This window comes from Pezoporus flaviventris, unplaced genomic scaffold, assembly GCF_033815535.1.
Source record: "Pezoporus flaviventris isolate CSIRO_AGI_PZ_B2104156 unplaced genomic scaffold, CSIRO_AGI_Pfla_v1 ptg000050l, whole genome shotgun sequence".
Taxonomy (NCBI): Eukaryota; Metazoa; Chordata; class Aves; order Psittaciformes; family Psittacidae; genus Pezoporus; species Pezoporus flaviventris.
Window position 1 is genome coordinate 1,499,081 of NW_026892598.1, and position 21,588 is coordinate 1,520,668.

The 21,588-nt window shown below is 38.0% G+C and overlaps 1 protein-coding gene across 1 annotated transcript in view; it reads right to left on the reverse strand.

Moving 5' to 3' along the window:
- Positions 1 to 6,382: 6,382 nt before the first annotated feature.
- SNX2 (sorting nexin 2) overlaps positions 6,383 to 21,588 on the reverse strand; it is a 30,999-nt gene continuing 15,793 nt past the window's right edge. Inside the window, exons 4-15 of the mRNA XM_061468676.1 lie at positions 20,982 to 21,048; positions 20,736 to 20,779; positions 20,500 to 20,641; positions 16,594 to 16,672; positions 15,517 to 15,592; positions 14,141 to 14,254; positions 13,821 to 13,914; positions 11,937 to 12,142; positions 10,813 to 10,956; positions 7,828 to 7,908; positions 7,649 to 7,720; positions 6,383 to 6,868 (exon numbers count right to left, since the gene is read on the reverse strand). Of these exons, the coding sequence (XP_061324660.1) occupies positions 6,818 to 6,868; positions 7,649 to 7,720; positions 7,828 to 7,908; positions 10,813 to 10,956; positions 11,937 to 12,142; positions 13,821 to 13,914; positions 14,141 to 14,254; positions 15,517 to 15,592; positions 16,594 to 16,672; positions 20,500 to 20,641; positions 20,736 to 20,779; positions 20,982 to 21,048 (1,170 nt within the window). The 3' untranslated portion in view covers positions 6,383 to 6,817. The remainder of the gene's footprint in view (positions 6,869 to 7,648; positions 7,721 to 7,827; positions 7,909 to 10,812; positions 10,957 to 11,936; positions 12,143 to 13,820; positions 13,915 to 14,140; positions 14,255 to 15,516; positions 15,593 to 16,593; positions 16,673 to 20,499; positions 20,642 to 20,735; positions 20,780 to 20,981; positions 21,049 to 21,588) is intronic.

Genomic DNA, 21,588 nt, shown 5'->3' on the forward strand with positions numbered 1-21,588 from the left:
AAGAATTTCACAGAGCACTATTTATGGTTGTTTTCAATCTAATAACCAATTATTTCCAGAAAAAACTACTTTTCTCCCTAATGCCATGTAACTTATTAACAGAGAAAAGTTTGAGACATTAATCTGGTTTCAAATCCAATAGTACATAATGGAACTTTTGACTGTGCGTCAGCCAAGAGGAACAAGGAAGATTACATGGTGAGCTGAATTCAAACACGTCAATATGTTTTGGAATGTTAAATACTTAATTTGCACAATACATCATCATTAGTAGGCTAATCTTTAAAGTTACAGCTAAAGAAAAGATAGGATTTCTCCACATGGCTGACTGGCCAAGGATTGTCTTTCTGTCTCATATATCAAGGATCAAGAATCTAAGAAACATTCATTCACAAAATGCTATCAGTGTGTGCTGAAAACCATCCAGGATTCTTGGTTTTGAAAGTTAATTGCACAAATAATACAATGATTCCTACAAGCAACAAAGCAAGGAGTATATATTTTAAATGTAGCTTGATTTGAACCAGTGTAATGTATAAACTCCTTTATTAAAAGCAAAACTGTAAAAGGGTTGAGCTCTACTGGCAACAATTACATAGGCTGCCTTCAAATTCAGCTGTTGAGCAGGACCCAGAAGATACAAACTGCAGGTGTTGGTCTTCAATGCTGGTTTTTGTTACACGTATCAGTATCTTGGGTTATATTCTTAAGTTAACTTGATCCAGAATGTAAAATAAATTAATATCATAGAATCACAGAATCATAGAATGGTTTGGGTTGGAAGGGACCTTAAAGGTCATCAAGTTCCAACCCCGCTGCTGTGGGCAGGGACATCTTCCACTAGAGCAGGTTGCTCAAAGGCCCATCCAACATGGTTTTAAAACTGTACTCCAGTTTTAACCATTGCCTCTCATTAGACTCCATCTTAACCTTCCATGATTACAGAAACATCGTCACTGTTTAGAATAAGGTCCAATCAGTGAAGTATGCCACACTGAAAAATTGTATGTTTAATAATTTATTGAATTTAAATAAGAATGTGGCATTTTCACAATCAAACTTTCAGATTATCTAAAAATGAAATGTATTTTAGAAAGCAAAAAACCCTCCTCTCTTTGTTGGCCACTTACGTGTTTCTTTTTTCCAAAATTGTTCCTGTGCAATTCCTCCGACAGGGGGAATAGGGGATGAATTCAGCATCCATCATGCTGTAATGATTCATGGGAGCAAAAAATGGAATGAACACAGTCAACTTTGAAAGATCAGTTTCCACTAATCCTCATGATTCAAGGACTTTCTGAATGGCTAATTTCCAGAATAGGAGTAGGCAAAGAAATGCACATAACAATTCTAATCAAAGTGATAAGTAATGACAAGAGGCCAGATTAAAATAAGAGATAGTCCTTAACAAATTTGTTAGATCACAAGCTCAGTTTGCCAATTTTTCAGTTGCTACCAGAAAGACTGGTTTTAAGTAAACTTGTATCTCACTGTATGCCTACAGATACTGGTCTCCTAAGTAAATTCTAGCAAGATTGAGCATACTTGATAAAACTTTGAGTAAAACAGCATTTTCTCTATTCTCTTTTAGAAAAAAAGCCATTTAAATCTCTTTATTCCCTTAAAGATTTAGATGGCTTTTTTTCTAAAAGAGGTGTAGTTCTTTCTAAAACATCACACAGCACTTTAATCAGCTAGTGAGTACAAACTAGACCACCTGGAAAGAAGACAGGCAGAATCATAACTTCAGACAGGCCAGTCAGTTTTCTACAGGAGTTCACAGAATCAAATACAGAACTCAGTACTTCTAACCGCCACACTATTTGGACCCGGTAAGTAGGTAGTTTTCTGAACAGCTCAAGCGTGTGAGTACTTAGGTGGCTGGGGCAAGGGGGGGAAGCCATTGTGTTAGTACAACATAAGGTAACCACAGGTTTTTATATGGAGCAGTGCTCCTCTATGTTGCTAAGACCTCCCATAGAAGTTCCACATCAGATGTGAGGCCAAGATAAAGCATTTCCTCTCTCATGATTTGCGCTTTCTTCCTTGTGCTTTCCTTATCTTGATTTCTCTAAACCACTTGGTTTATTTCATCTATCCTTGCTCTCCCATTTTCATTGCACATTTCTTTTATTTTAGTTTTCAAATACCCTGCAAGAAGGATTCTGCCTAAGCTGCCTTCCATACTCTTCTGAGACTCTCTTTCTTAAGGACATATTTTCTTAATGACAGAAAACAGATGTAGTGTTTTAGCAATCAAGTAAAAAATTATTTTACTTGTTAGCAAGCTCATTCAACTATAGAGGACAAAATTTTTTTAAATAAAGAAGAATCCCCTTAGCAGGTAACCAGTAACATTCTGAACAACGTGAAACTTCAGGTCCTTACATGTTTTAATATTGAACTTTTGTTGTTGTTGTTGTAATGGATTCATGTTTTGCCAGAGATTCAAAGTATTACCTTAGGAGAGGTAAAAAAAGGAATAATTGATAATGAAGCAGAATATTCCATGTTAAAAGAGACAGTGTCTAAAGAATCAGAGACTTACTGTGGACTGAACATCAGTTTAAGGAAGAGGTAACTGTGTTCAGTTTGAGCCATATCATGTCATATATTTTTAATTCACAAAGAAAAAAACCCTACACAACTCAACTCTCATTTTCAGTTGACTAGTGTAGAAAAAGAAAGTCATGTTAATCCCTGCTAAAAGACTAATGTGAAAGCTATTTCTCAGTCTTTCATCACAGAGAGAAGAAATCTGATCCATAATTCGACTGAATTTTAGTACTGATAGAAGAAAAAAAAAAAAAAAGCTAAGAAAGCTCAATAAAAACACCTAAAGAAAAGGTCATGAAAGTATATGTTTACCCATTTTGAGCACTGAATGTTCAAATTGAGCCTTTAATTCTGGAAGTACCCACCCTCAGCCTCACTGGCACAAATCTGAAGTTTAATGTTGTTGGTCAGTTTTCATTAGCACCAAGCAAGCTAAAGTCAAAAATATCATAGTGCTTAGTTGAGTGTTAGGCCTAATCAGTTGTTTAATCATAAACCTGTTGCATACTTGATCTTTGCAAGAAGCAGTTATAAGCTGAACACTGACGCACAAGGTGTTACAAGCTTAAAGTTTCAGCATTTCACCACAGAAGGTTCTAATCTGGAAAGTTTACACTAATTTCATTGCATAAATTGGAGTGTATGATCTTCCAGCTGAATTTAGGTTTCCATTCTGTTTAGAAACAGTATTGGGTGTTTACTTGTGCTTGACCACAAACATCCAGTGTCCACAGGTCCTCAGGGAACTGGCAGATGAAGTTGCCAAGCCATTATCCATCATATTTGAGAAGTCATGGCAGTCTGGTGAAGTTCCTGGTGACTGGGAAAAGGGAATATAACCCCCATTTTTAAAAAGTTAAAAAAAGAAGACCTGGGGAACAAGAGACCAATCAGTCTCACTTCAGTGCCTGGCAAGGTGATGGAGCAGATCCTCCTGGGAAACTATGTTAAGGCACATGGGCAATAAGGAGTGATTGGTGACAGCCAATGTAGCTTCACTAAGGACAAACTGTGCTTGACAAATTTGGTGGCCTTCTATGGCCACCGCAGCATTGGTGGATAAGGAAAGAGTGACTGACATTGTCTACCTGGACTTGTGCAGGGCATTTGACACTGTCCTGCACAGCATCCTTGTCTCTAAATGGAAGAAGCATGGATTTGATGGAGGGACCACCTGCTTGATAAAGAATTGGCTGGATGATTGCACTTGGAGAGTTGTGGTCAACAGCTCGATGTCCAAGTGGAGATCAGTGACAAGTGGTATTCCTTGTAGGTCAGTAACTGGGATGAGCACTGTTCAACATCTTTGTCAGTGACACGGACAGTGGGATTGAGTGCACCCTCAGCAAGTTTGCCGATGACACAAATCTGTGTGATTCTGTTGATACGCTGGAGGAAAGGAATACCAACCAGAGGAAGCTTGACATGCTTGAGATGTGGGCCAATGCCAACCTCATGAAGTTCAACAAAGCAAAGTTTGAGGTCCTGCATACGAGTTGAAGCAATCCCAAGCATAAACACAGGCTGGGCAGAGACTGGATTGGGAGCAGTCCTTAGGAGGACTTGGGGTCTTGGCTGGTGAGAAACTGAACATGAGTCAGCTTCAGTGTGCATTTGCAGCCCAGAAACCACCCATGTGCTGGGCTGCATCAAAAGGAATGTGACCAGCAGGTCAAGGGAGGTGATTCTGCCCCTCTACTCCACTCTCATGAGACCCTAGCTTGAACACCATATTCAGCTCGGGCCCCACACAAGAGGGATGTGGACCTGGCCGACCGTGTCCAGATGAGACCACAAAGATGATCAGAGGACTGGAACAAGCACCTTTCCTATAAAGACAGGCTGAGACAGCTGGGCTTGTTCAGCCTGGAGAGAAGGCTCACGGGAGACCTTTTAACAGTCTAAAGGGGACCCACAAGAAATCTGGAGAGGGACTTTTTACAAGGGCTTGCAACAAGAAGACAAGGGGGAACGGTTTTTAACTGGAAGAGGAAAGCTGGGTTCAAGACCATCTTAAGAACATGAACGTGCACAAGTCCATGGGACCTGATGAAATCCATCTGCGGGCCCTGAAGAAGCTGGCGAATGAAGTTGCTCAGCCACTGGCCATCATACTTGAAAAATCATGGCAGTCAGGGGAAGTTCCTGATGACTGGAAAAAGGGAAATATAACCCCCATTTTCAAGAAGGGGAAAATGGATGACCCAGGGAATTACAGACCTGTCAGTCTCACCTCTGTGCCTGGCAAAATCTTGGAGCAGATTCTCCTGGATGGCATGCTAAGGCACATGAAAAACAACATGGTGGTTGGTGACAGCCAGCATGGCTTCACTAAGGGGAAATCCTGCCTGACCCAATTTGGTGGCCTTCTACGATGGGCCTATGGAACTGATGGACAGGGGTAGAGCAGTTGATATCATCTACCTGGGCTTGTGCAAAGCATTCAATACTGTCCCACATGATATCCTTGTCTCTAAATTGGAGAGACATCAATTTGATAGATGGACCACTTGGTGGATAAAGAACTGGCTGGATGGCCACACACAAAGAGTTGTGGTCAATGGCTCAATGTCCAGTTGGAAAACAGTAATGAGTGGTGTCCCTCAGGGGTCAGTGTTGGGACAGTGGGATTGATGCAGCCTCAGCAAGTTTGCCAATGACACCAAGCTGTGTGGTTCAGTTGATGTGCTGGAGGGAAGGGAAGCCATCCAGAGGGACCTTGACATGCTTGTGAAGTGGGCCTATGCCAGCCTCATGAAGCTCAACCAAGCCAAGTGCAAGGTCCTACACCTGGGCTGGGGCAATCCCAGGCACAGCTACAGGCTGGGCAGAGAAGAGATTCAGAGCAGCCCTGTGGAGAAGGACTTGGGGGTGTTGGCTGATGAGAAAATGAACATGAGCCGGCTTCAGTGTGTGCTCTTAGCCCAGAATGCCAGCTGTATCCTGGGCTGCATCAAAAGGACTGTGACCAGCAGGTCGATGAAGGTGATCCTGCCCCTCTACTCTGCTCTCTTGAGACCTCACTTAGAGTATAGTGTACAGTTCTGGTGTCCTCAACATAAGGACATGGAACTGTTGGAACAAGTCCAGAGGAGGGCCACGAGGATGATCAGGGGGCTGGAGCACCTCCCATATGAAGATAGGCTGAGAAAGTTGGGGCTGTTCAGGCTGGAGAAGAGAAGGCTTCATGGAGACCTCATAGCAGCCTTCCAGTACCTGAAGTGGGCTTGCAAGGATGCTGGGAAGGGACTCTTATTAGGGACTGTAGCGATAGGACAAGGGGTAACGGGTTCAAACTTAAACAGTGGAAGTTTAGATTGGGTATAGGGAAGAAGTTCGTTACTGTGAGGGTGGTGAGGAACTGTAATGGGTTGCCCAAGGTAGTTGTGAATGCTCCATCCCTGGCAGGGTTCAAGGCCAGGTTACATAGAGCCTCGGGCAACATGGTTTAGTGTGAGGTGTCCCTGCCCATGGCAGGGGGTTTGAAACTAGATGACCTTAAGGTCCTTTCCAACTCTAACTATTCTATAATTCTATGATTTAGATTAGACTATGAGGAAGAAATTCTTCCCCGTGAGGGTGGTGAGATACTGGAACAGGCTGCCCTGAGAAGTTGTGGATGCCCCATCCCTGGCAGTGTTCAAGGCCAGGTTGGACAGGGCTTGGAGCAACCTGCTCTAGTGGAAGGTGGTCCTGCTCATGGCAAAGGGTTGGAACTGGATGAGCTTTAATATCCCTTCCAACCCAAACCATTCTACGAGCCTAGGATTCTAAATACTACTTCTAAGAACATCAGTAAATACCTACAGACACAAAACCAGAGCACTTAAGGTTTCACAAGGTACATCCCTTTATTACTGTAATCACAAAACCATGATTTTTATACAGGAATGTTTTAAGTGAACATCAATACAATTAAATTTGTTTCATAAAGATCAGGTAAACGTACTACAGAACACTGTATTGTAGAGAACAAAAATATCAGCTTTCTGGCCTTGCAGTGCACATTTCAGTGCAAGTATTAAGACACAATAGTGTTCAATTCAGCAATGTATTGCAGAACATCATGCCACAGTCCACTTCAGAGAGGGTCAGGACATGCAGCTTGTTAATAAAATGCTGTAGTATATAAAAAAAGCCACATGTTAATTTCTAAAATAGAGTGTGGTTTATTTGGATGATTTAAAGTGATTTCATTGTAGGATTTAGTTTTATCCAGGACAAGCATCCAGAGTGTCTTGCCATTTGGAATACTCTTCTTTCAGGCGATGGCTTTGGCTTCAGGTAGGAATGCCTCCCAGTATTTTATTAGCTTGAAAAGAAGGGGAAACCACTCATTATTAAGTAATGAATGTTAAAAAACACATATACCTTCCTCCTCTTGTGGTAAACTTGTGTCCACTGGACAAAATAAGAACGTAGGTGCTTCATATTATCCATTCATGTTATTACATAAAGCAAGGAAAAATACAAGTAATAAATACACAGATCTGCTAATAGCAACACAGTTGTTACCACACACTGAACAAAATGCTAGAGAATACAATTATACAGAATTTGTTTATAAGGTCAGTTTGCTGTTCTTACCTCTAAGGGTAAGATTTTTTTTAATTCATGAAACAAAACTTAAGGGTTATATTCTTGGAATAAACAAAGGAAAAACTCCAGACAGTCTCTAGGAAGTCACTGGAATCTATTTTACTGCTTTACAATAATCAGTCAGATTTTATACTTTTTTAAAAGAACAATAAACATTTAAGTATACAAGCCTCTAAGTCTAAGCACACACTCATTACAATTTACTCCAGTCTATAAACAAAAGTATTACTTCAGTTTCAGAAGATGACAAGACCCTCTGCTTGCTCATATCCCTAAGGGAGCTTCTCCCTTGCTTTCCTCAATTGGAGCTGCACAAGGGAGCATAGCAATAGCCGGGAAACTGCATCACTGTTACTCTGCAATACAGTACAGACTAGAAATAGTGCTCTTTATGTTTTAGAAATGGCTATACTTAAAGCCCATTTTTTTTTTAACTAACCTAATACGGAAAGTATTGAATATTATTTTGTACAAAATTTAAATTTTATCTTACCTGCTGCTGTGTTTGCACTAATGACTCTAAGTACTCGATAATAACAGTTTTAAAGTCTTTCACTCGTTCCTTCTGTTAATAAATAAATTATGGCATATTAACCTCTTAACAAATTTTACTTGGAATGTCAATATTATCTACATTGAAGCTGTCATTTACTTGGACAAAATTATACATGCCTCGAATCTTCCCACTTCCTTGCGAATGGTTTTGGAGATCTGTTCAAAATCTTTTTCCCCTTGCTGAACTTTTGTCTCCCACTGGCAAAGGAAACGAAAGACATGCAGAGGTAAGACTTTGTGTTGTCCATTCAGTCTATCAGTGTGTGTGTACACACATGAACTTTCTTTAGTGTATCAGTAATAGTCACCCAAGAGCTGAGAAGGAACTGTTAGGGTTTTTTGGTGTTCTTAAGGGAAGGTCTTACAAAGACAGTTTCAAAGTAATACTTTCAAGCTTGAACAGGGGAGGTTTAGGTTAGATAAGGAAGAAGTTCTTTATTGTGAGAGCGGTGAAGCACTGGAACAGGTTGCCCAGAGAAAGATATGGCTGCCTCATCCCTTGCAGTGTTCAAAGCCAGGCTGGATGGAGCTTTGAGCAGCCTGGTCTAGTGGAAGGTGTCCCTGCCTGTGGCAGGGGGTTGGAACTAGATGGTCTTAAGGTCCTTTCCAACCATTCTATGATAAGTTGTGTAATAGGATGTCATCAGATCAGTTAAAACAATGGTATCTCTAAGGTAATGCTATTTGTAGATGAAATATAAAAATACCTTCGTATTGCAATTAAGGAACACATAATAACATTTTTTAAAAGATTCCATAGAAACCAAAAGGAATCTCTAAAGCTTTGCTTACTATTCTATTTACAAACACTACTGTAAAAGGAACCTGTAAGCTTTCTGTGGCTACCTGTCCAATCAAGTATGAAAGAGTCTCAAAAGTTATTTCCCTGTATTTTCCCAGTCCCAGAAGAGGTGATTAAACTTTTCATCTCAGTCTATAGTCAAGTATATAATTAACATATTTCTGTTGCAGATGATAAGCTACTGAGGATATGTTTTTTAATTTTTCAGTCAAAATGCATGTTGCTTAAACAAGCCAAAGCACATGCTTTCTATGAAAACAGTTTCCACTAAACAAGAAAGCAGGAGTTGGGAGTGTGGCATTCATGTAACAATACATGACACTAGATTACATTTGTCCTTAGTTTATGGGAAAAGATATCCAGTTACACAACAAGAGCTCATCATCTGCATCACTTTATAACTACTTTTACACATCTATTGCATTGTTAAATTTAAGCTAGCTGTACAGATACACTGAAAAAAAAACCCAAACCTATGGGCTGCACACTCTGGGTGCACGTAGACTAACATCTTTAAAATTAAACTGTATCTACTCATCTCAACATATTTACTGAATCATGGGAGCCAATATATCCAGTAACACTTAACTTCCTCAGAGAAAGACAACAGTGAAGCAACATACTTAAATATAGCATGTTCCTGTTAGCAATCCAGTGGTATTATTTAGTCACAAAACTTTATGGTGCAGTATCAATTTACTATTGTGGTATGAGACGAACATCATCTATGTTCCAGTAAGTATCTATGTGTTTGTATTTTTAGTTTATTTTTATTCAGAATACCTTTTTTGCCTTTTCGGACATACATTATGAAGCTATGCAATAAGACACAATAGGATGTCCTCTATAAAAGAACAGCCTTTAGAGTTACTAATTAACTGAAACAATACAAAACTCAGTCAAAGAAAAGAGATATTAAGGCTGCCTGTACCTTCCTACCACAGCAACCAGAAGTGCCTGAGACTTCAGTCAAAGCCTCTGCAGGCTTCCAAAATCCCAGTTTCATCAAATCCAAATGTCAGGTCCTATAAAAATTATCACTGAATAGCAGTCTGCCATCTTACAGTTTCTGACAAGCAGAAATTTCTCATTATTCAATGAGGTATTCTTAGGACTGTTCTTTGGCCTTTTATCTGCAAAAAGCAGTCATGTATAAAGTTCAAGCCATGTATAGGCTTCCACTTCACAATTTCTCTGCCAGAAGAACTACTACTGCAGAATTCAGCAACTCTGAATATATTTCAATGGCAGCAATAGCCTTCTATCAGCATATTCAAATTGTGGGTTTACTAACAACCTTCTATAATCATCTAACAAAGTAGGAAAAGTAAATCCTTCAGGAACAACATCATTAATTCTTTCAATATTGGGACTGAGAAATGGTCACTGAGCATTTCCAGCTACTTCCAATACTCAGGAAGTATTTTTGATGAGGGGTTCCAGCTCACTTTATAGTAGAGGGATGGGTGACACCGAGAGGCAACCAACAAAAATGTGGTCACAGGAGTGACACTGTTTTCCCAGTAAAAAAAAAAGAAAAAGCCAAGTTAATGAGTGACTTCAATACCATATGCAAAATAAATTGAAGGGCAGAAAGAACAAAGCAGCATGGGGTTTGTGACCAATGCTGAAGCCAAACTAACTGCATAAGAGAGCTTGAAATCTGCAATAATGTTCTCCCATTATTTGAGGAAGAATACTGGTGCATATTCAGAATGCATTGATGTTAAATAATGAAGTTGTCCTACCTCTTCAACTTCCTTAGTGAAGCATGATAGAAAAAGTGTATAAATTATGACACTTCAACATGTTAGATTTATTTTTACTGAAATTACACCATATATACATACATATATATGTATATATATGGGTAGATATGCTGCGTAATTAAGCAAAACATGGGAACAGTTCTTCATTAGTTGTCTTAGCTGAATTTTATCTTTAGAAGCCAAAAGCTGCCCCTCTGTTCTACCCAAGCAACCTGTTAACAGGTAAAAGCATTAACTTGTCGTTGTTTCCTCCCTCCCATCTCCCAGACTCTGTAGGGACAGTATTAACTGCCTTTCACATCTTACAATGAGTAGCAACTGCACACATTTAGCATTTTAAATAAATACCTTTTAACAATTTTGGTAAATATGAAAAACAGCAAATGAGTAAGTGATTTGTAAAGAAAAAACACAACAAAACAAACAAACAAACAAAAAACGACAAAAGAGAGGCATAAATAGTGCACCAGTGCAGAATGAATGAGTTAACGCAAAAAGTCTGACCTCCAAAATAATGCTTGGTAACATTACCTCTTTTATTTCATCTTTAGCTTGCTGCAGTTTATCAGGTTTGTTGGCAAGCTGGAGCTTCGCTTCAGCTTCGCGTTTTTTTTGTAAAGTGACCTGAGCATCTTGCCACTTCTGCCAGCATTTCATTCGATGATCAAACACACCCTTTAAGGACAGACAAATTTATAAAACAACTAGAATTGTTAGAGCTGTGTAAATTCCTGGAAAAGGTAATTTTGGAATGAGTATGCTTAAAGAAACTTCACAGTATCTACAACACGTCTTCTTGCATTTCATTTGACAGCATGCTAATACAGCTCAATACCTTCCACAAATAACAGGGTATGCAGAAGCCTTTTCAGAGCAGACACCTTAGTGCCCCAAACCATTTTATGTGCTTCATTCCATCATGTCACTTCCAAAACAACCACTACAAAGTGCTCTGTTACGCAAATACACTCTTAACTGCAGATTCTAGCAAACTGTTCATACATATGGATTATATGGATATTCAGCAATACATTTTTGCTAGAAATGGACTAAGGCAGTATACTTTGACAACCTGGCAAGTTTAAAGATATTCTCAGTTAAAATTCATAGACACCCCTTCCCATATCAAAACCTAGTAATGCTGTGCAGCATGACTTACACTAAAATAAATAATTTACTTTAATAAGATGATACAAATTGTACCTACTTCTTATTTACAGAAACTATTTATCTACCCAATACAGACAAATTATGTCCTCATAATAAACCTACTTAAAAATAAGTAACCTGAAAGAACAGGTACAGTATGCTCAGACACAGTAATGTATGGTGTCCTTAAATACTGTGAATAACAGTACTCAAAGTAGATGGTGCTAACCATCTACATTTTGTCAGGATCTTATTAATCCATTCCCATTTTTTATCACATTCATTTTTATCATTGGAATAACTGATCATGGATGCATTAATTTTACTCAGCTAGATTTAATGCAAAAGCTTAGTCCTAACTGTGTTATAGTGTGTGAAAAATGCACACATTCATTTACCCTAAATCTAAAGATTCACCCAATATACCCTATACATTTACCCTAAATCTGCAATTGAGGAATGTGACTTTAAACATGAAAACCGGTATTTTTCCTAGTAGTACTCACTTTTACTGCAGCAATGAGACGAATGTAATCACCAAGCAGTTCAGAGAAGACATAGAAATCGGCAAAAGCTTGTTCTTGATGCAATTGATCTATCTTCTCCTCAACCTCTGCAAGCTGAGACAAAGCTCTAGATAGAGCAGTGTGGTCCTCAGAGTTACCTAACATGGCAGCACTTTTAGCAAAAGCAGCTGTGTTGGCTGAAAGCTCTGAAATACATAAGTAACGTTCAGTACAATGTAGTTAGTTTGTTACATTACTCTGCAGCATAGATCAGAGGAGCAGAGACCTCTGCCCTGTTTCAACCCTAACTTCACCAGCTGAAAATACAAGCTGTATTTCCTAAAGCTTATGATAAAATATACAAGATCTCAGTGAAACTGGATAAAAACTACTGCACAAAACCTCTCTTCATTAGAAAATGTTTTGCTGAGCCTGTAAATGTCATGCCTATTCTGTCTAGCAAAATAAATGGAAAAAAACTGTCACTTATTTTCCAAATGCCTAGTTCATAGGAAATTCAAGCCCACAAAACAAAAGCCAAGTCACCTACAGAACAAATTCAGAACAATTTTAACAGGTCTGTAGCGTAGTTGTTCCGTGCAGCTCAGAGCTGAAAACAAACCCACAAAACCACTATGCCTGTGTGTGGAATTTATTTCTGTTGGACTGCTGTATTGACTGAAGTACCTTTAGCTGTGCATACTGTAATGTGCTGCCACATTCTGACATGTCTTAAAGAAAAACAAATAATCAAACTCATATCAGCATGACTGACATCCATGAAGGTAAAGTTTTGAGCTTGGCAATTGTTTCATCAAATCCTATGTAAGTCATCCTGTACTAAGTTAAGTTATGAAGGACCTTTGAACAAATGTTTAATCCAAATTACTTCAGGATTAAAAATGCAGGTATGTTTGCAACTGTGTTGCCTCTACAGAAACATCAGAACAGCAGAAATGTTTATAGAAGCAAAATGCCTTCAGATATTTAAAACACCTACAATTTAAACACAACTCCCTAAAAACAAACCAAAACAAAAACTCCTTCAAGTGTATGAGAAGGTGTCAAATCAATAGTAAACAAAGACTTCCACAGTCTATTAGTCTTGAGGACATCTGGCCAACAGATTTTTTTTTTTTGAGAGTAGTTCCTGATAAGAGTCATGAGAAAGCAACTTCGGACAGCTTCAACACTTTCAAAGTGCAGAGCTGAAAGGTGATCACATATTTTAAGATAATATGGTAGTGTCAGAAGGCACACTTATGGTCTTCCTTGAACTACAAATCAAAGCTTTTATGTTTTGGGTGTTTTAAATCATCTGATGAAAAGCAATCTTTGACAAAACAGCATCACAGGTGATTAAAATATAAACTTACAGGCTTTGCTTCTTTCTAAGCCAAAAGCTGGTATTCTGAGACTATTTAGCTTTCCAGAAAAGTTTACCTTAGCAGTAGCTGATCTAAGAATAGTAAACTCTTGTTTAAGAGTTCAAACTCAGTTAACAGTGCAATACTGAACCAAAAGATGTTTAAATGGATTCATGCAGCCACTTTATATTCAGAAGGAAATGACCCTTGCCATGAGATCTAAAGATACATTTAGAGATGTCTGTTGTAGTAGGGTCACTTACTTTGTGCAATATTGAATCTTTGCAAGAAAAATATTTATGCTAAATCAATATAGTAACTTTAGGAATTACAGATATTCTGGCTAAAGTTAAGATTAAAAACAGGTATACAAAAATGCCAGAGCAGTTTGAATAAAAGGTGCAATTATTTTTGCATTAAAATATCTCATATACCTATTAATTACTTAAGAGCTCTGACACACTAAGTTCTCATTTCACCACCATTTCCTAAAGTTCATGCAGCCACATATAGTTACCTTTTCTGTGGCAGACTAATGCTTCGACACTGGCATGCAGTTTCCTAAGTTGCTGATCCAGATTCTCAAATTGCTGCTGTTTTTCTTCAAACCACTGACAAAAGATGAAAGAGTCAAGCATTACAAATTAGATTACCAACAACATTTCTGGTTTTAAAGAACCAAATATCCAGGCACTGCCAGGGTGGTCAACTGATAAAGCTAAGAATTCAAGCCAATAAGCAAATTAATAACCCATTTTCTACTTCTACAGCTTTAAAATGCAATTGTTGAAGCTCATTAATTCATCTCATTATTCAAGCCAAAAAATCAGCTCTTACTGCATCCGATTCATTCATCTTGATTGTCATTTTGTTGACAGCATCGGCAGCCTTGTTCACCATCCTCAATATTCCTGCTCCACTCAGAGCTTGGGTGTTAACTGCTCTCGGCAGCTGAAATTGAATGACAAATAAGGGCAAACAGACTGGTTAAAAGGATGGAGATTTAACTGGGCACCAGGGGGAAAGAAAAGGATATAGTGTTTTCTTTATTCCTATGTGTTACAATATAGTGGAATCTAATTTCTCAGATTTACTACTTTTACATTCTCAAGAGGAAAAGTTAAAAATACAGACTATTTACTTCTACATCTTTACATTTAAATGGAACAAATAACCCACTTTTTCAAAGTTATTAACTAGCCAAACGTCCTAAACTAACCATCTATACACTACTGAAAACAAACTGCCACTACAGAAACAGAAAAGCTTAGATTTACAACAAATCAAATAAAAGAAATCTGTAAATCATTTAATTGTAATGGAAGACTTGCACTGTCTGCTGATTATAAAAGGTTCATGTCTTTCTACTTTTCAGTACAGGACAGATTTCAAAACCTACCTCATGCATATTAAGAGAGCTGAGTATTTGCTTATGTACTTAGAAATCCTCAGGGATAACAAACTTAATTGATATGATTATTCAGGCTAGTTTGAATATGCCATACAAGGTGGCCCCTATGTCAGACCATTTACCCTTCAATGAGATGTTTTGTCTGTCAGCAGCATTGACAAATCCACTGTAAGTTAGCTATTGATGCTTTTGTCAGTAGTGAAGTCTTTGTGACTTATTAGTATAACTAAGATATTGACATTGGCCAAAGACAGTTCAGTATTACAATGAATCCACTATGCACATTTATAAAGAGATATTATGTATCTTTAACGATATACTAAATATTGTGAAAGGTGCCAGATTGATAGCATGAGTGACTGGAGTTCTCTATTCACAAAACATCTAGCCTGGCCAGCAGCATTGTGAGTATTTTCACATTATCATGCCAGCACATCTCAAGTTGGACTCCTCGAGGCAAAAGACCTGCTTCCAAGCCACTTTAATTCTTGATCTTATATAAAAATCAGTAACATCAATTATGGATTTTCACCATGCATAATGAGTTTCAGTCAGAACTGGAGAGAACAACTCGCATGCGGATAGCAATAGCAAACAGCCTTTGGACACTACCACTCTAGGTTTTCTCACAGGCAGAGGCACACCATTCCCTAAGAAGCCTCTGCCATTCTGTCCCATGAAGGCTACAGCCCAATTTGATTGCATGCAAATTTAGGGAATTAGGTCTCAATACAAAAAGAACATATAGCTTTGTAGGTTACCGTATCTAGAAACAAACAGGGAAACGAGAGAACTTAAATACCTCAGAGCTTTCCAAGAACTGTCTTAAATCTGGATCCTGCAACAAGGTTGGGTGTTTTACTGTTCGCTGTAGGTACCTATGATTTTAAAAATTTACGTATTAGATAACAAAACAGAGTTAATGAGCCTGACAGCACTGAAAAGCGTCCATCTAAAGAACAGATCCAATGCAGCACACAACCTCCCTCATTATCTAATGGGGCTTGAATACCCTTAAAATGTCATCTCTAAAGGGCCAGATGATAGCTCAGTCTCCATGCCCCTTCATTCCTTTCCCTCTCTGGTGATTCTTCAAACCATATTTACACATATTTTTTGTTTAAGATTGGCTCTGGAACTCCAGAAGTTTGAGAGCTTCACACATTATCTGTTAGATCTTTCAATATACAATCTAAAACCTTTGACTTTACTGTTACATGGTCTGTTGGTCTCATATGATGTGACTGCATTACAACAATCCATACACAGCATACTATAAAATTATACCAAAATTGAAGCTGTATACTTATGTGAGTTTTAACAGTTACTTTCTGAAAGCTTTACTAGACGTGCCCATAGGGGAAAATGATGCAGTGGATCAGCAACATGGCAAAGGTACTTGCACAATATTACTGGTATACCAGTGCTGAGTGAAAGAGATCAAGTATCTCTTATGCCAAAATTCAGCGAGTCTCATCCACGTACTGTTTGTTGGAAGGCCATTTTACTTTGAAGTGACTGAAGGTCTCTTTCACCGGTCTCACTGCCCAAGAGTTGATTTTCCATGCAACAGATACACTGCTCATATGCCTTGATTCCTTAAACCTAAAATGCCTAAACTAAAGTGATAAAGTTTTACGTACTGAATCTCTACAATCTTAAGCACCAACCAGTTTGAAAAGAATTAACTATAATCCTCTCTATGAATGAGGCTGCTTTTCCCATTATTTATTGGAATTATTCCATTTCTACACAAAAAATTGGCAGCTGCATACAGCCTCCAGAACCAGTCTAAGATGGCCCAGACCCCAACTGCAGAGCCCATGTAATATATTGCAAGTTATTCTGAGGCTAACCAAGTTTTAGACACATACATTACCTCTCTAGGGCTGCTCTTCTTTTCTCTACAAACTCAGTAGATGAAGAATCTTCCTTGCCTACTTTAACCTTGGTCATGCCTTTGAAGAAAGCAGCATCATATTGATTTTATCATAAATCAATCATTAACATAACTGATGTGATTAGAAGACAAAGCTCACCCAAGTTTATGTATTTAAGTCAAATTGCAATGAAAAACACTACATGGCAACAGAAAAAACATCAACGCTGCATGCTGCATGGCTTTGTGGAATCAGATCTGTGAAATATGCATTACCTGTAATATATTAATTATGACTAAAGGTTACACAAAACTAGTTTAATTTGCATTTATGAAGACAATCTAAATGAGGATCACAGTCTTACTGGTCACTCATGTTCAGAAGAAATCAGTTACCCAGAGAAAGCAGAATAGTAAAATTAATCTCATCTTATAAGCCTATTAAGTTTATTACCAATATTTTAATTCTATTATTCTTTAATTTCTAAACCTAGAAATTTTTAGTCAAATAAGGCAAACTAACCAGCTCTGAAAATTCTGAAGCATATGAACAACTATGAACTGAATGGAGAATAAAATTAGTAGAGTAAAATACACACAGCCTTACATCACTTCCTCTGCCCAAGTCAAGAGTGGCCAAAAACCTATGACAGGGGAGCCAGAGTTATTGATGTACCATGGTATGGGAAATACATTCAACCTCAGCAACACAAGAACTCAAAAACTAGCAGACTGAGGTCAGCATTTTTCTTGCTAAAGACCTAAACCCCAAGGAGTTTAGGTACCTGAGTCCTGTCAAAACCATCACAAAACACTGTACATTCTTAATTATTATTTCTTAAAAAACAAGCGAGGTATATTATGATACAGTCCAAACACAGACTCATAGAATAGTTAAGGTTGTAAAGGACCTTAACATCATCAAGTTCCAACCCCCTTCTGTGGGCAGGAACACCTCCCACTAAGGCATGCCACCCAAGGCTCTGTCCAACCTGGCCTTGAACACTGCCAGGGATAGAGCATTCACAACCTCCCTGGGCAACCCATTCCAGTGCGTCACCACCCTAACAATAAAGAATTTCTTCCTTATATTCAATCTAAACTTCCACTGTTTAAGTTTGAACCCCTTACCCCTTGTCCTATCACTACAGTCCCTAACAAATAGTTCATCCCCAGCATCCCTATAGCCCCCCTTCAGATACTGGAAGGCTGCTATGAGGTCTCCATGAAGCCTTTTCTCCAGGCTGTACAGCCCCAACTTTCTCAGCCTGTCTTCCTACAGGAGGTGCTCCAGTTCCCTGATCATCCTCGTGGCCCTCCTCTGGACTTGTTCTAACAGCTCCATGTCCTTTTTATGCTGAGGACACCAGAACTGTACACAATACTCTAAGTGAGGTCTCACAAGAGCAGAGTAGACCTGCTCTGTTAGTTCTGTGCTTCTCCAGCTAAAAGTTCTAAGTCTGAGATTCCGAATATGTGCTCTGTGACTTGCCAGGTCAACAGTTCTCAGAGTTGTTCTTCTCCCTATGTCCCTTCTTTCTTTAGAAGCATCACACATTAACCCACCAAGGGGACAAATAGCATCCTTATGGGAACAAGAAGGCATTACTTAACCTGTCACTGAAGTGTTACTTTTCCCCTTCTCTGTAACATCATGAATATAAGTCTGATTGGCATTTTTTAAGTATACTACACACTGTAATGTAAGTCTTCAAATTTATCTGTAAAATTAAGTATCAAGGATTAAAGTATTGAGGTGAGGTAATTCACATGCCTCGTATTTTACATTACATATTATTCATTAATATTTCACTGCAGGAAGCACAAAATGCTGCAGTTAAATACAAAAGATCCTTTACATTTGATAACAAGGAAAAAAATTAATATGTAATAACCAATTGTCCAATGTGATTAATTCCTGGCTTGTGATATTGACAGTTATTTCCAGGTATCATGCCAAGTTTATTTTCTGCTAATGAAAGTCTATTTAAATGCAAGTGTAAAAGCTGTTTCTGTCGCCAAAGCACTCTTCTAATTCCTCACTGGAAAGGATCCATGACTTCATAGATTATTTTCTAAATCCAGAAAACATAACTTGCCAACACACACACATAAGCAGTGAGGCAGCTTGGTTAAATGTCCAACTCCATTTCACCACTGACTCCGTTTTATCCTGTTACTCCACAGTCAACAACTGGCCACTTGAATCTGTGGCTAAGGTCTGAAATGCCATCCCCACCCACCTGTCACCAAAATATAACTAGAGCTTAAAACTCCATGTGTTATCAACAGTATAACAGAGTGAATAGACTAAGGACTTCTGTACAATACACTGCGTAACACCAAATGTATGCTGTTCCTATTAAGACTTCAAAAATGAACACGTTTTAAACACATCATCTTACTTTCAGGTGTTGTGTCACCTCTCTTGTTTAAGATGCCTCATTTTAAATCAGCCTAGAATCTCGTCTTACATGCAAAATCAGACGTAGATAGACTACATATTTTTGTTCAGAACTTAATACTACCTGTGCATTGAAGTTTAAGTTTAAAGCAGGAATTTCATGCTCTTTGGAAAATGTCCTACAGAGTCTGTGTGTTTTCCCAACTTATCTGTAGCTTAACAAAGTCTCTATACAAGAATCTGAAGTGACAGCCAGTGCTTGTTTAGACTTCAGTAAGTCCCATCATTTTACACGCTTCCAGGTGTATCAAATATTTATGCTGGCTTTGTTCAAGTGGTACCTCAAATCCAATCCAAGCTTTGTCTTCAGATGAATTTGTCATGCAAGTACTACATTTCCATGTAACTACACACTCTCACACGAGTTAAATGTTGTATCATCCAACAGGCACTAGAAAACTTATTACATCTTTATAAGCCCTCTTAGCATTTGTAATTAAGCTAATTTTCATTAAATGAAAAAAAAATGATTATTAGAAACTCATACATTACTTTCAAGAACTACCAAAAATTCAGGCCAAATTTTCAGTCTCACTGAAAAATGCCATGCTTTTCCACAGAACTAAAAGCTTGATTTTTCCAAGCTTTCTGCTGCCTGCATCTACTCAGTCTGCCTATTCCTACTTATGTGAAAAGCTGCAGCTCTCATTAGCTTTACATTCAAAACTATTAGAGAAAAAAAAAACCAAACCAAACCCTGAGTCCTGCCATTCCCCACGTATCATTGTTCTAGAGCCCAATCACTTATTTATATGAGACAGCCAAAAGACTTCAATAGGTTTTAGAGTTTTAAGGATTTAGTTATGAAAGAACCTCTACTACTTAGAGCATAAAACTGAAGTTGCTTCAATGGATCACACATGCTTCTTAGTTCAGATCTGATTCTTTAAGGCATTCACATAGACTAGCATTACTCAAAGTGTCTTCTGAATTAAGAAGAATTAAGTAGAGGTTTTAGCGTTCGTGGTGGTCAAAAGAAACAGTATTAGAGTAAAAGAAACAGTATTAGAAGTGGAGTATGTATGAAGCTCTGTATATTGCAGGCAACTGACAACAGCACAAGTTAAAAATAAACTCTCATTTAACATCTTTGTTTTGATACACTAATCAGCTCTTGAAGGGCAATGGTGAAGAATGACAGATAAGCAACAGAAGGCCACGTATTCGGACAGATGTCTTCCTTATTATCAGTGCTGGTCTGAGTTAAGAAGAGACCAGTACTTATCTTTCCAATTTAACCTGAACTTTTCTAAAATAGAGAACAAAGTACTTGATAAAGAACAACAAGGTGGTATGACGTTCAGACCACCTGATAAGCAACAAGTAATATTTGTCCAGAAAAATTATTTATTTTATAAGCCTCACACATATTAAAGTACTTAATTTTTATTACAGTACTTAAATGTCATGCTTAAATTCAACCTTACAGGAATTATACTTACCTACAATACTTTTTTCTGGAGCTGGAGGCACAATGTAACCAATATGCATGTACTTTGTTGCTAATTTGCTGTGCAAGCCAAGAAAATCACTGAATCTTCTTTTAACAGAGAATTCATTTTTGTGGAACATGGAAAGTGATGTCTTAAAAAAATGAAAATAAATTTGTTGTGAATTACTGATCCATCCACTCAGCTACGATACAAAGTTACCTGCAACTATTTGTTGCACTAGTTACCTTCGTTGTTACTCTGTAAGCCATATAAGCATTCATGCCATCTCCTGTAAGAAAATTAAGATTCTTATCACAGGGCAATTTTTTTTAATCCCTCCATACACTCTTTGTTCCGAAATATACAACAACCAGCTTTCCTTTCTGCTATTAATAACTGCCAAAAGATAACCGAATAAGAAATCACACTAAAATCTCAGAACAGTCTTCAAGGGATAAGACTATCTGACTTACTAGGCTCTAGGAACTTACCAACTTTCTCAGGGTCAGACACATTGATTTCTATGTCAAACAAATCTCCATTTGCTTCCTCTTCAATCTAGGAAAAAGATATGCCATATTTAACAAGGTTATGTGCTTCCACGTTATGTATGATTACAAGGATAAGGGTATAGAGGAAAGAGGAGGAAAAGTCAGTATTAATTAAAAATCCCTTCCAGGCTCACTATCAAACACTGAATGAATACAATTTCTAACATGGTTTGTCACTGCAACAGAGTTCATGCAGTGCACTTGGCAGTGCTAGGTTTATCGTTGGACTTGATTATCTTAAAGGTCTTTTCCAACCTAAATGATTCTGTGATTCTAAGACTGAAGCCTTCCTGTAAAAGCTTTTAGTATGGCAGCCTTTTCTCAGGACTTGTTGGCCTCAATATTTTAGTAAATATTTATCTTAGGAGTATGTTTATTGTATCACATACAATGCCAGGAGACACCATGATTCAAAAAAAAAAAAAAAAATCACTCATTTGTAATGTTTCTATATGTCTCTAATAAAAAGACAAATACCTTTTTATTTAAGGTTTTCTGTAGCAGAAGAGCTTGGGAAAAGAAAAGTAACAGAAAATTTTCTGATACT